General features: G+C 41.1%; 2 protein-coding genes across 8 annotated transcripts in view; both read left to right on the forward strand.

Moving 5' to 3' along the window:
- LOC307016394 (dihydropyrimidinase-related protein 5-like) overlaps window positions 1–7,806 on the forward strand; it is a 23,876-nt gene extending 16,070 nt beyond the window's left edge. For both annotated transcript variants that reach the window (XM_079645500.1, XM_079645501.1), the window contains exons 5-14: window positions 337–516; window positions 1,659–1,727; window positions 1,880–1,924; window positions 2,011–2,086; window positions 2,166–2,322; window positions 2,411–2,552; window positions 2,914–3,056; window positions 4,084–4,291; window positions 4,894–5,065; window positions 6,077–7,806. In XM_079645500.1, coding sequence (XP_079501626.1) covers window positions 337–516; window positions 1,659–1,727; window positions 1,880–1,924; window positions 2,011–2,086; window positions 2,166–2,322; window positions 2,411–2,552; window positions 2,914–3,056; window positions 4,084–4,291; window positions 4,894–5,065; window positions 6,077–6,162 — 1,278 coding nt within the window. In that variant the 3' untranslated portion in view covers window positions 6,163–7,806. The remainder of the gene's footprint in view (window positions 1–336; window positions 517–1,658; window positions 1,728–1,879; window positions 1,925–2,010; window positions 2,087–2,165; window positions 2,323–2,410; window positions 2,553–2,913; window positions 3,057–4,083; window positions 4,292–4,893; window positions 5,066–6,076) is intronic.
- A 2,030-nt stretch (window positions 7,807–9,836) lies between these two features.
- Window positions 9,837–13,595, forward strand: part of LOC307016396 (microtubule-associated protein RP/EB family member 3-like) — a 77,510-nt gene continuing 73,751 nt past the window's right edge. For 5 of the 6 annotated variants that reach the window (XR_013801792.1, XR_013801793.1, XM_079645505.1 and 2 more), the window contains exons 1-2: window positions 9,837–9,927; window positions 12,665–12,732. The gene's annotated coding sequence lies outside the window, so the exon portion shown is untranslated. The remainder of the gene's footprint in view (window positions 9,928–12,664; window positions 12,733–13,595) is intronic. The other variant, XM_079645504.1, reaches the window with a different exon arrangement.

Here is a 13,595-nt window from a genome sequence, read left to right on the forward strand (position 1 = left end):
ATGACGCTCTTTTAATGCAGTATCGATGTTTTATTAGTATTTATCGCTAAACACTATAGTTTACTTTTATTGCATTTTGAGTGAATTAAATAGATTTTTTCTCGCAGTGAATGTCTGTGTTGGATTCCTGACATGCAGCAATGTGATCTGTCTCTGGCTCCTCTCCAAGCTCATTTCATGCCCCATATAACACACACAGATACAGACACACACACACACACACACACACGCACACACACACACACACACACAGCTCTATGCCCTCATTCAGACTGACATATGCTCTCCCCTGCTACAGACTTTGTTCTTGACCTCTGACCTTTGCCCTGTGCTCAGGTGCACAATGAGATGGAGACCTTGGTGAGGGAGCATGGAGTGAACTCCTTCCAGATGTACATGGCCTACAAAGACTCGATGATGCTGAGGGACTCGGAGCTGTACCAGTCGCTTCAGACCTGTAAGGACATCGGGGCCATCGCTCGCGTCCACGCCGAGAACGGAGAGCTGGTGGCAGAGGTGAACGTCAACCAATCACACACATATCCCTTCGTGTTCTCCTTCTAATGAGAGATGGTCAGCACAGTGACAATTAGAACTGCACAGATCAATTATGCCACCAATCCACATGATGGATTTTGAAAAATGAACACACAGATCAGCACAGACAAAACATGCACATTATGTCTTTGGAGTAGAAGATCTTAAGTGTGAGTAAAAAACACATAATGCTTACGGTTTATAACACCTGCAAGTCTTCAAAATAAGCCGTGGAGGTTCATACAATGTTATGACAACAAGAAAGTCCTGTAGCCTTGTGCAGTTTAGAACACAGACAGACTTCTGCAATAAGTCCCTCTATTGAGAGGCGGAGTCCCGCGCAACTACTTCCAACCCATGGGACCTTATTTCGGAAAAATGATGTATTGAAGTCAATGGAGAGAGAAAGATTATCTTTCGATCCCGTTTGAATTGTGCCACGAATTACACATATGATGTTTGTCAATATTAACAAATAATTTCCATGTAAAAGAAGTCATAATTTGTCGTAAAACTGTTGAAATATAAGACTATGAAAAATACCTAACTAGAAAGACTACAAATCCCAGAATCCCGGTCCCGCATGCTGGCTCTTAGGAACTGACTAACTCCCCTTGTGTGTATGTACAGCTCTCAACACGCCCAGACTTGGAGGGATTTTCACCTCTTTTAATACTTTTGACCTCATTCTGAAAGAAAGAAGTGAAATGTGCCAACGTGACGGCCGTCTTGGTGTGTGGTGCGAGATGGGAGATGTAGTTCATTGAGCGGTTTCACACAAAAAAAAGTGTTACTTCCCAGTTTTATGACACATTTTATTTTTGTTGACTTGCAAAATGATCTTTTAAATTGACAAACATCATATGTGTAATTCGTGGCACAATTCAAACGGGATCCAAAGATAATCTTTCTCTCTCCATTGACTTCAGTACATACTTTTTCAGAAATAAGGTCCCATGGAGGTCCCCCGGAAAGGACTTCGCCTCTCTATTGCATCTGGTGCTATGATAAAAATACAAATCAAGACGGTAGTTATTTATATATAATAGTGAATGTTTTTATGAAAAGTCAACAACAATGATTGTGTTTTGATTCAAGTTGTGTTATATGCGTGTTATTAGGGTGCCAAAGAGGCTCTGGAGCTGGGCATCAATGGACCGGAGGGGATTGAGATCAGTCGACCAGAGGAGGTAAATTCACATCTGAGGTCATTTCCTATCAACCCAGTTTTTATTTATTTAGATTGTGTGCTTTTACATTTATGTGAATAAAAAGAAGTTGGTTTTCTGCTCATCATTGATATGGAGTACTTGTTTGAACTCCTCTGTCTTATTTTCTACAGCTTGAGTCTGAGGCTACTCACAGGGCTATCACCATCGCCAACAGGGTAAACAGATGAAACAAATATGTTCTTGTCTGTGAGTATGTGTCTGTCTGTCTTTGATAAATGAATGAATGCTCTTGTTCTTGCAGGCTCACTGCCCGATCTACCTGGTGAATGTGTCCAGTGTGTCTGCCGGAGACATGATTGCTGCTGCCAAGATGCAAGGTGAGAGACAGTGGTGTTGATATAAAGAAGAGGATGAAAAAGATTCTTTTAACTAACCTCTTTGGTTTTCTGTCTGCAGGTAAAGTGGTCCACGCAGAGACCACAGTAGCTCATGCTGTTCTGAACGGGATGAACTACTACCACCAGGACTGGATTCATGCTGCCGCCCACGTCACTGTCCCTCCTCTCCGCATCGACCCCAACACACCCAGCTACCTCATGGGCCTGCTGGCCAAGTATGTGCTTCCCAACAACATTTTTTTTGTCGTACTGGTTAATGATTAGAGACAATTCAGATTGTTAAAATGCGTAACCTGTTTCCAGTGACTCTCTGAGTGTGGTGGCATCGGAGCACCGTCCATTCAGCACCAAGCAGAGAGCTCTGGGTAAGGAGGACTTCACAAAGATCCCTCATGGGTTGGCTGGAGTCCAGGACAGGATGAGTGTCATGTGGGAGAGGGGAGTGGTACGTACGATACACACAATCACATCACACACACACAAAAACTTGTGTTCGGTTTTTGTCTGTGTCAAATTTCCTTTTTTAGTTTGTGTCATGTTTTGTCAACTTCCTTTTTAGTTAGAATACATTTCTGGGTTTTTCTCAGTCAAAGAAAAACTGTATAATAACGTCTATTTTGATTACATTCAATTCATTACTCTCATAATTACCTTAAGTATCAAAGTCCCCACATCAGCATCGCCTTAACTGGGCCCTAAATAATATGCCGTAGAATCCTCTGACAGGAACAACAATTCACAGATTATTAACTAAATGTCCTGGTTGCATTTTTTCTTACATGTTTTAAATGCATTATGACCTGCAGGTTACAGGGAAGATGGATGAGAATCGTTTTGTGGCAGTGACGAGCTCTAACGCTGCAAAGATCTACAACCTGTACCCACGCAAGGGTCGTATCATCCCCGGAGCTGACGCTGATCTGGTGGTCTGGGACCCAGATGCAGCGAGGTACACAGTTAGATTCAAACAGGAAGACACCAAATACTGGCTGCTAATGCTTTATTGAGTTAAACATGTATTGGTATTAAAGGTCCCCTATTATACAGTTTTTCATCAATATATCATAGGTCTCAGATACATCCAAAAATGTCTCTGAAGTGTTTGGCTCCAAACACTCCAAAACAGATCATTGGAGCATTACCCATAATCCCCTCTGTTTCAGCCCTGTTTCCAAAGTGCTGATTCTCTGTCTGTTACTTTAGATGAAAATAAGGAGCCCCTCCCCACGCCCCTCTGAGAGACATTTGGTTACAAAGAACTCAATGGTGCTCTAGCAGGAGATTCAGGTGATAAGGGTGGGGGGGGGGGGGTTACCTTGGTTGCTGATTGGCTAATGGTTACACAAGACAAAACATCGTTATGACATCATAAAGTGGCCAAAATCTGATCAGCTCATTTTCAGACAGGTTTTTAGTTAAATGGATCAGGACAAAAAGAGAGAGAGAATCTTTGTTCCTGAGACTTTCAGAGTCTCTTTCCACAGAGGGGACACATGGTGATGTAGAAGAGACATGAAGAAGAGGGGACACATGTTGATGTAGAAGAGACATGAAGGAGAGGGGACACATGTTGATGTAGAAGAGACATGAAGGAGAGGGGACACATGTTGATGTAGAAGAGACATGGAGAAGAGGGGACACATGTTGATGTAGAAGAGACATGAAGAAGAGGGGACACACATTGATGTAGAAGAGACATGAAGAAGAGAGGACACATGTTGATGTAGAAGAGACATGGAGAAGAGGGGACACATGTTGATGTAGAAGAGACATGAAGAAGAGGGGACACATGTTGATGTAGAAGAGACATGAAGAAGAGGGGACACATGTTGATGTAGAAGAGACATGAAGAAGAGGGGACACATGTTGATGTAGAAGAGACGTGAAGAAGAGGGGACACATGTTGATGTAGAAGAGACATGAAGAAGTGGATTTTGCATAATAGGTGATGTTTAATGTCTACTGTGTGTGTGCAGGACGATCTCTGTGAGCACTCAGGTGCAGGGCGGAGACTTCAACGCGTACGAGGGTCTGCGCTGCCACGGCGTCCCCCTGGTCACCATCAGCCGAGGACGCCTGGTGTGTGAGAACGGTGTGTTCATGTGTGCCGAGGGATCCGGAAAGTTCTACCCTCAGCGCACCTTCCCTGACTACCTCTACAAAAAGATGGTGCAGAGGGAAAAGGTGTGTTTACTTTAAATGAATCTGATGACTTTGCTTTGCTGCAGACACACCCGTCCTACTGTGTCTATCTGCACTGGGTTGACAGTCGATAAGAAGGATTTAATGCTCCTCTGTTCGCTGACACGGGTTTTTCTGCCGTCTGCCAACCCCTATTACAGCCTGCCTCTGCAAGGATGCTGTTCTGTTTAATTTACACTAATAGATTATACTGCTAACCCATGGGACTTACTGTGCAATGCTTTCAATATTCATTTATATCAAGTGGCTATAAATCCCGGAACTAAAGATGTGGGAGCATAAGGACAGAACAAAACGTTAAATGCCAGGTCGTTTAAACATGTTTATATTCATTTGGAACTCATGATGAAAGCTATTAACAGAGCTTCTGTTATTGCTATTACTATTATATTATTTTTTGTATACTAAATGGCCTCCAGGAACACCTCACCATATGAAAAAATTGTGTTCACATTTCTTCATGAAGAGAACAGTTAAAATGTACCAATTTATTTGATGACTAGCAGAAAAAAGGGTATAAAATCACAAACCTGCTGTATTACCTGTTAACATTACCCGCCCCCCCCCCCCCCCCCCTGTTTCAGACTCAGGCGATTAAAGGGGTGGAAAGGGACCCTTACTGTGGTGATGTAGCCAAGTTGGCAAACACCATGAAGAAGGAGCTCGGTCTGGGCCCCATGGATGGAGACCCCAAAGGCGTCCCCCGCGCCCACCAGGGGGTCCGAGACCTCCACGAGTCCTCCTTCAGCCTCTCAGGTAGCTGGAAGAAACATAATAACATTTGAGGGGGCTATATTTTTCAGTAACTGTCAACAGGAAGACCACTTGTGCGATACAACACACATCAAAGACTGTGATATTGCACTCAGGAACTTTTTTATTTTTTTTAAAGAAAAGTTCAATGCTCTTTTAGGCAATAGCATAGGTCTCAGATATATAAACAACACATATATACAAAACATGTCTATAAAGTGTTTTGCTCAAAATACCAAGCAGATCACCCATTCTAGCCATGCCTCATATCCCTCTATTCCACTTCCTGTTTCAAAAGTGCTGATTTGGGTATAAAGCTTTAAAAAAAAAAAAAAATTGATACAAAATAAAAAAGGAGGGGGCTGAGCTCATGCGGGACCCGGCAGCTACTGTCTAAACTAAATACTGCCGTGATGAAACGCCATATCATGGATTATCAAGGATTATTTATGAAACAGTCTGGAGCTCAAAGGCTTTCTCTCTTGCCGGTTATACCACAAGGTGAGTTCCTTTCTACTTCCTGCTTCTTCACACACATGCTCTCCAGTACAGGCTAGCTCTGAGTGTTAGCGATGCTAATGTAAACACCGACCATATTACCTCCAAAACAGTCGGGCATTGTTTCTGATAGCAACGTTTCTGATTGGGCCGTGGGTCCACATTTCAGATATTACGTCATATCGGACGCAAATCTGGATCAGCTCCGTTGTAGCCCCGTTTAGGGTTAGGGTTAGGTAACCCCTAACCCGACACATATTTATGTATAAAAGACATCAAAACGTGCATTTTGCATGATAGGTCCCCTTTAAGTCAATGGACCAAATTGAACGCCAAACATATTGATAATAAATTGATTGATTGAAGTAATTTTGTTTCAATTTCTTTAACCTCTAGAATATGGACTCTAAAAACAAGATATTTCAAAACTTCCCCTTGAAATGTGACAATCTGAAAGGGAAACATTTTTACGAACCTAGTTTTTGTTGATTTGTGTGTTGTCATGTTTTCTCTCAGGGTCTCAGGTTGACGACCACGTCCCGAAGAGGTCCTCGGCTCGGATCCTGGCTCCCCCCGGCGGGCGCTCCAGTGGTATCTGGTAATCACTGCAGCCGGAGCTTCACCCGTCCGAGTCTCCTTGTTTTGTATTATTCTGCGCAACCAGGAAAACTGCACTGATTTTCAATCACAGGATCAAAGTTAAGAGAGGCAAACAAATAAAGCACACGTCTGTGATTGGTGAAGAACTAACTGACGGTGCGCCAAAGTGACTTTTACAAATCTAATTTGTGTCTTAATTGGAGTGACTGACCTGATTATTTACACGAGAGTGAAGGGCTATATATTAATTTAAAATGTATTGCCAAATTCAAGCTGATCATACTAACGTTAAAGGGAGCTCATTATCACCCTGCTCGTATCCCGCGGAGAAACGCAAACTAAACAAACTGTGAGAGATCAAAACCAGTACAGTTTTTGAAGGTTGGAATTGATGTCGACTGAATTATTTAAAAATATTAACTGGATTCCGTGAAATATCTATCACCCACATACACTGTAGGCACCATAGCTTTCGACTCACATGGAGACGTGTATGGATTCTGTTTGTGATTGAACACCCACTGTGCTCGGCTTCCTGCTGCACCGCGGGTTCCTCTAACACTGTTTTTATTTCCAACGGGTGATCTGTGCTGTGTGGTGATGAAATCCAACTGCTTCAAAAACACTGTGTGATTTTACAGCTACACTATCTAATAATATCCATCCGTTTATTTCCATTACCTCTGACTGAGGCAACATTCACGTATCCCAGAAACATCCTGCCTCACCTGCAACCTACGGTAGCAGGACTTTATAGACTGAGTTACAGAAGTATTGTAGTCTTTTCTGTATGTATAGACTTTGGAAAGACTGGGGAGAAGGAAGGATAAAGAGTAAGTGATTTAAACGGGTAAACAAGAAGGACAGCGTTCTGTTATTTTTCTGCTGATAGTACAGAACATAACATTAGGGCTTGAAATGGTTTAAATAAACGAGAGAGATTCACCAGAGAGATTACTGTCTGAGGGAAAGTAGGAGCTGCTAAAAACACCAGGGGCCTCATCCATCAAAATGTCCAAGTGTAAAGGTCTGTGTTATTGCCAGTAGACATAAGGAAGAATATAGTCAATGAAAAGGAACATGAACAGGAATGAAAAAAACAACAACAAGAAGGGATGTTATGTTGTTGAGTTGAGTTTCAGTAGAGGATTTAGAGAGTAAACTTCCTGTTAATAAAAAGGGATTTCTTGTCCACAGAGCAGGAAGATTGAGCTGCACAGCCTGAAGAAACATCCTCTTCTCATTCCTGCCTACCAGTATTATATTTATACATGATCACCTCTTGTCTGTGAGCTATATACTTAGGATGTTTGTTTGTTTTGTTTTTTAGTTGAATGAATACATGTGCCAATGTGAATCACTCGTGCGACACCCACACCCATGCATGAAGAGCACCACGCGGAGACGGAGCAGTAAATCTCTCGCAGGCTCACAACAACTGGTGCTGTTTTTTTTTTACTATAACCTACTGCTGTATACAACTACATTATTTTACTGTTGGATGGATTTGTTGTTTTGAAGGCACTGTGACTGGTTGGTGGCTGTGTATGTTTGTAGGTTGTTGTCGTGTCGGACAGTGAAACTGTTGAATCTGTAAGTGGCTGCTTGTTTCTTACCACACGAATAAAGAGAAAAAAAATAACATCTTGATTCCTTTGTGTCAACTTTTTTTTTTTAAATGCATCAAAAGATTTCTGATCAATCTTTTTTTTTGCAACATATATTAATATATATATTTCATACAAAAGGGGACATAGTGTCTTAGATACACTGCATAGTGACATACATGTATGTATACATACATGCTATAATATGCATACAAAAAATATATAATAAAAAAATAAGAAAGCTAGAAAGTGATGCAAATTAGTCGCTTTTCGGTGCCTCCCGCTTTTTTAACGCTGCTTTGGGTGACTTGTGTAATTCGTGGAGAACCGAAGAGTTTTCGTTTTGGTGGGGGGGGGGGGGGGGGGGGGGGGTCCGTCCGTTAGTCCGTCCGTCCGACTGACGGACAACTTCTCTCTAAAAAAAGAAGAAGAAATCTAGATCGCAAAAATAATTAAACAAGCGAGTGCCTGTTTTTCCTGGCCAACTACATGTTCCTTGAACACAACACGAGCGTAACGTGTCTTCACGTGGTTATGTCTCGTCTGAAAGGAGTGTAGACTAGACTAGAGTGCTTACGGAGAGCACCGGAACGCCGCTCCAGCTCTTCAAATATTGCAGTACCCATAAGGAGCACTACACATGCCGCAGTGTTTGCGTGGCTGTGTCTTTAGTTGTAAGCACAGTGGCGATCTGTTGGTATTAGCATCTGGTTAGCTAGCTATGCTAACGAATTTAAAGAGCTTTTCTACATCCAGGTGGAAGAGAGCTCTCTCCTGAGAGGCTCAAATAACCTCAGCTCAGTGAGGCGAAGGCACACCTTGATATGATCATTATAGTTACTAATGAGACATTGGAGACTAAATGAAAAACAGGTATAAAATAATATATGACAGTAACAAAAAAGTTGTTAAAAATAACAAGAATAGAGTTTGAAAGGGGAGTGATTTGTAAAATATCCCAAAAGAAAAATCTGCTTACAGTTCTGTTTCAAATGGGTGTTGAAAGATGTACCCATAGATCTCCTCATGTTGCTCTCAAAGTGCACCAGATTGATGCTTTTAACTTCAATATTTAAAACAAAATCTTCCCGTTGGAGCATGCCCCCGGACCCCCCTAGAGGAGGTTAGGTCCCCCCCACTTAAATCATGTTCACATGGATATTAAATACATTTGCACACATCTTGTGTCCATATCTTTCTGTTTTGGTGGTCATGCCACACCGTGCACATGCATGCATGCGCGAGTCATGGTAAGATATCTGGATTAAGAGGTTGCTTTTTCTTTGCACAGCATGAAAGAAAGGCCAAATGAATTGGCTGTGATTTTAGTTTTTTTAAGCAGAGGTTGAGTTCAATAATTTGTACGGCCCTCGGAAGATGTTGTAAAAATTGAAAGGAAAAAGGTTTCCCACCCCTGCTGTAAATAATAATTAAAACCCTTGATTTATAACTTAACATCTCTGTCTCCTATTGATCTGAGTATATTATAAAGAATAGCCAGTTAATTGAAGCATTATAGCACAGGCCTTTGTCAGATGGTATATTATGCTGTTTTTTTCCTGCTTCGAATAGTTCTCTCTTTTTTCACCATACCTGTGTTTGCATCACTGAGTATAGATAAATATGTATAAATTGGACTGGGCATTTAAGCCTACTTTAGTATTGTCTTTTAATCACACTTCTACTCCAATACAACTAAGTCTAAGAGATTAATATTCTGCATTTTACTACAGTACATTTATTTGACTGATTAAGAATTTTGCTTACAAAAAGCTTATAAATATGATGTCTATTATAGATACATTAACCCAACTGTTTATACAAAACTGTTGACTTACTTAGTAATTACTACTTACTAAAGTAACATTTTGAATGCGGGACATTCTGGTGCTAGTATATTTATACCCAAGCAAAATATCTGGATACTTCTCCCACCACAATGGCACCGAACATGGGATGCAATATCTCCATCATGGCCGCTCACGGGGACACCAGTTTCCCCCTTTAAAACGGCAAAATGCTGCAACTGCCCTGCACATGCGCACTGCTCAAGCGGCTTAGGTGGGTGCGCAGCAGTCAGCGGTGTTATAGCAACAGAAAAGCCCATCGTCATTAGACACAACAGGACTGCTGTGAGCCGAGAGACGCTGTCGCACTTCAGTGAGTAACATTAACTCAACTTTACTTAAAATCTGCTTCCTTACGTTCAACATTAGTTTATTTAAAGGCTTGTTTCATTTACATGTCACATACATACTTGTGTCGTCTTGTTGGCTGACAGTTATTCCGTCATTGAAAATGTGCGTGTGTTATGGGGCAGAAAAGGGGCCTTCAGAGGGGCGTAACGTCCGGATGGAAACACACACAAGTCAGTTATAGTTGGAAATACTTTGAGTTCTCTATTGTCATTATGGTGAAATTACATTTAATTGAAAGTGTGTAAATTCAAAAATAAACAGTCAGTCGCAGAACAGGTTAGCAGTGTTAGCTAACAGCTAGCAGCGTGACAGTCACACAGCGGCTGTCAATACACTCGTTAAGGTACCGGGATGAGGAGTTATTTACAAACACACAGGATAGTTTACATGTGTTATTACTACATAGTCTGTAACCTACTTTAACTGCCAGACCTTATTACATCTGCTGAGAATAAACATCACTAAGTAGCCTACAATACAACTGTCCACCTGAGGCTGTTTACTTGTGGTTAGATGTCGTTTATTGGATAATATAAACATATTTGGCCAGATACATTAAAAGATTATCACTTGTAACTATAAAGTCTGTTGTTATAACCTACTCTAACGGTTATTATATCTGCTGAATATGAGAATAAATATCACAACGTGTAATAACTGTCCGGCTGAGGCTGGTTTCTTGTGGTCAAATGTCACTATTTTAATAATAAATAAAACATTTGGTAAGATAAATCAAAATAAGAATCATCTCAAAATACTGCATGACTTTCATCAGTTATTATGGAGTTATAATACGTTTTCCTCAGGTATCTCAGATCAAGTGAGCATGGTTCCTAATATTGCTACTTTTAAAAACAATTGTTACCATGTGTCATCTTGGAATACATCCTTACAATGTTCTCAAATGTATGTGCAATAATGTCGATAGTATTTGCAATATTATAACCCTAACCCCTAACCCTAACCCTTAAACTGTACTTAAAGGTCCCATGTCATGGCCATTTCTACTGATCATAATTCCATCGTTGAGGTATACTAAAATACATTTATATTGTGCAATTTTCCAAAATCACATTGGTTTCTCATACGGCATCTCTGTATAGTATGTGTATTCACTCTCTGTCCTAAACGGCTTGTTGGAGCTCCTGCCCCCCCCTCCCTATGAGCACAGTGGCCGTCTGCGAGACAGCGAGACACAGTGAAACCCGAACACACACACACACACCTGCAGCCTGGCTGGGAGTTGGCTGGAAAAGCATGACATGGGACCTTTAAGATTTAGTTTTGTATGTATATATATATTTGCAGCTCATAGGAGCAACTAATGATCCTAAACTTAACTTGTTTATGTGTTTTGGCATTGTGTTAAACAGCACACTGTTTAATGTTACTGCCAACCTCGTTAAAAAATGTAATTGAATGTGTCTCAACTCGTTTATAGTTCTTGGCATTGTATACATTTTGTAAACTGGTGGATTTTAGATATCTGATATACAGTATGACATTTTTCACGTGTGAACCATTTATTTATACTTATGTTGCAGAGGTGTCCTGGTCCAAACATCATCATTTCCAAATCTAAGGAAATGTTGCTAAAAAATGGTCGTAGTGGACCAGGGTTATTTGCATGCAGTCCGTTCACAGGAAATGCTTTGCTATTGTTGGATGTTTCCTTATCCGAGCAGTCAGTGTGTTACATGGTAGCTGTGTTTGTTTAATGGCTGCTGGATATTATATCTGGTGATCACAGCCGCCTCTGTGCAACATGACCGGTTTCAACACGCTCAACCCAGGCTAAAGGGATTAAACTGAGGCAGAGATTAGTGACCTAGTGAATGACTGCTAGTTTATCTGCTGTTTCTCCTTGTTAACCTGATGGGAGCTCCTGAACAGGACACTAAACTGTACTGACCATTCAGTAGACTCACAGGCGGACAGGAAGTTGTGTTCCACTTTAATAACAAGTCGCTTTGATGTACAGGACAGAATGACTTCAAAAGCACTATGTCCTGATCATACCTAGAAAAATCCCTTCATTTTCAGAAATCTAACCATATTTTTGGACATAAAACCACCATTTTTTAATTAGAAAACACAAACTTAGATAATAATTTCCTGCAGGTTATTTATAATTCGTTTTTTATTCACAGACTATAATATCACAGTCAATAATAACCAACAACATTGAGTGTGATATAGTTACATTCCTTGTGCAGGAAACTAGGACAATAGCTTGTTTTTGCCTCATGGGCAAACATGAGGAGATGGCTTAATCTGGTTTAAAAACTTTTTTAGAAATACAACTAAGAAGCCAGCGGTCTAGATGGAGGGGCTGGAATAATCGAATGTATTATTTTTTGCTGTAAGAGGTCAAGAATTGTGTGTTTTCAATTGGTTGAAATGGGGACTTTATTCGTCCTTCCTTTCATCTAGATGTATGCATTTTGGCTACACAGTGTATTTTATTTAAAGACGTAAATAACAGACAGACTCAACTCCCCTATGTCATGTGCATTAACACAGCCAACATTTTTGAAAAATTTAAAATCAAAAAATGTATCTTGTGATGCATCATTGTTAAATAATGATAGATTTTAAGAGTTGGCAGTAAAACTAATTAGAAGTATTATTATCTTTTATATTGCAGTTTCATTTTTGTTACCACAGATGTATAACATGATACTGGTTTCTGTCTGCAGGTCTTTCTGTGAGGTGGTCTACCACAACCCCATTTAAAGAGTTCACACCAAACACACACCCAGCGTAGGTGAGTAAAGAAAGAGAGAGAGAGAGAGAGAGAGAGAGTGTGTGTGTGTGTGTGTGTGTGTGTGTGTGTGTGTGTGTGTGTGTGTGTGTGTGTGTGTGTGTGTGTGTGTGTGTGTGTGTGTGTGTGTGTGTGTGTGTGTGTGTGTGTGTGTGTGTGTGTGTGTGTGTGTGTGTGTGTGTGTGTGTGTGTGTGTCTGTGTGTGTGTGTGTGTGTGTGTGTGTGTGTGTGTGTGTGTGTGTGTGTGTGTGTTTTTGCATCCACAGCGGAGGAGTTCACGACAGGCCTGGGTCGATTCTGGTAATGTGGTCCAGTAAACTTTCCATCCGCCTGTGGCCTTCCTTTTCCACCTGGGGGTGGGAGTTCGGGGGCTGCAAACATCATCTGTCCCCAGCAGTGACCAGCTTGGAAGGCAGCTCTCTTTGTGTGCTAAATCAATGCTGCTTGTGTTGGGGGGAGTCCTTCAATTGTTCTACCTTTCTGGGTGAAGAGCTGCTTGCGTGCCTGATTGACTGACTCCTGGATGCTAGTGCGGTCATACAATACCAGAGAGCAGTGTCACACTCACTTCTCTACTTCCCCTCTTCTACGACCAGGCCAAATCTGTGGCCATGATTCGTCATTCCATGGATGTGGCAAGGCAGGCATTGGAGATTCTGAATCCTGGTCAGATCACTCTGGATCAACCTCTATACCAGGGGTATTCAACTAAAATTCAACGAGGTCCAGTTAGAGAAAATGTCCCCATGCAAGGTTCCGGAACATCAAAATGTCTAAGTTGCTTTATGAATTAGTGTGATATTGAAGTAGCCTGTAGCTTTATCAACGTCTGCATGTAATCAACAGCTGACTGCTAATCAAATAAA

This window comes from Notothenia rossii, assembly GCF_949606895.1.
Source record: "Notothenia rossii genome assembly, chromosome: 8".
In the NCBI taxonomy this organism is placed as follows: Eukaryota; Metazoa; Chordata; class Actinopteri; order Perciformes; family Nototheniidae; genus Notothenia; species Notothenia rossii.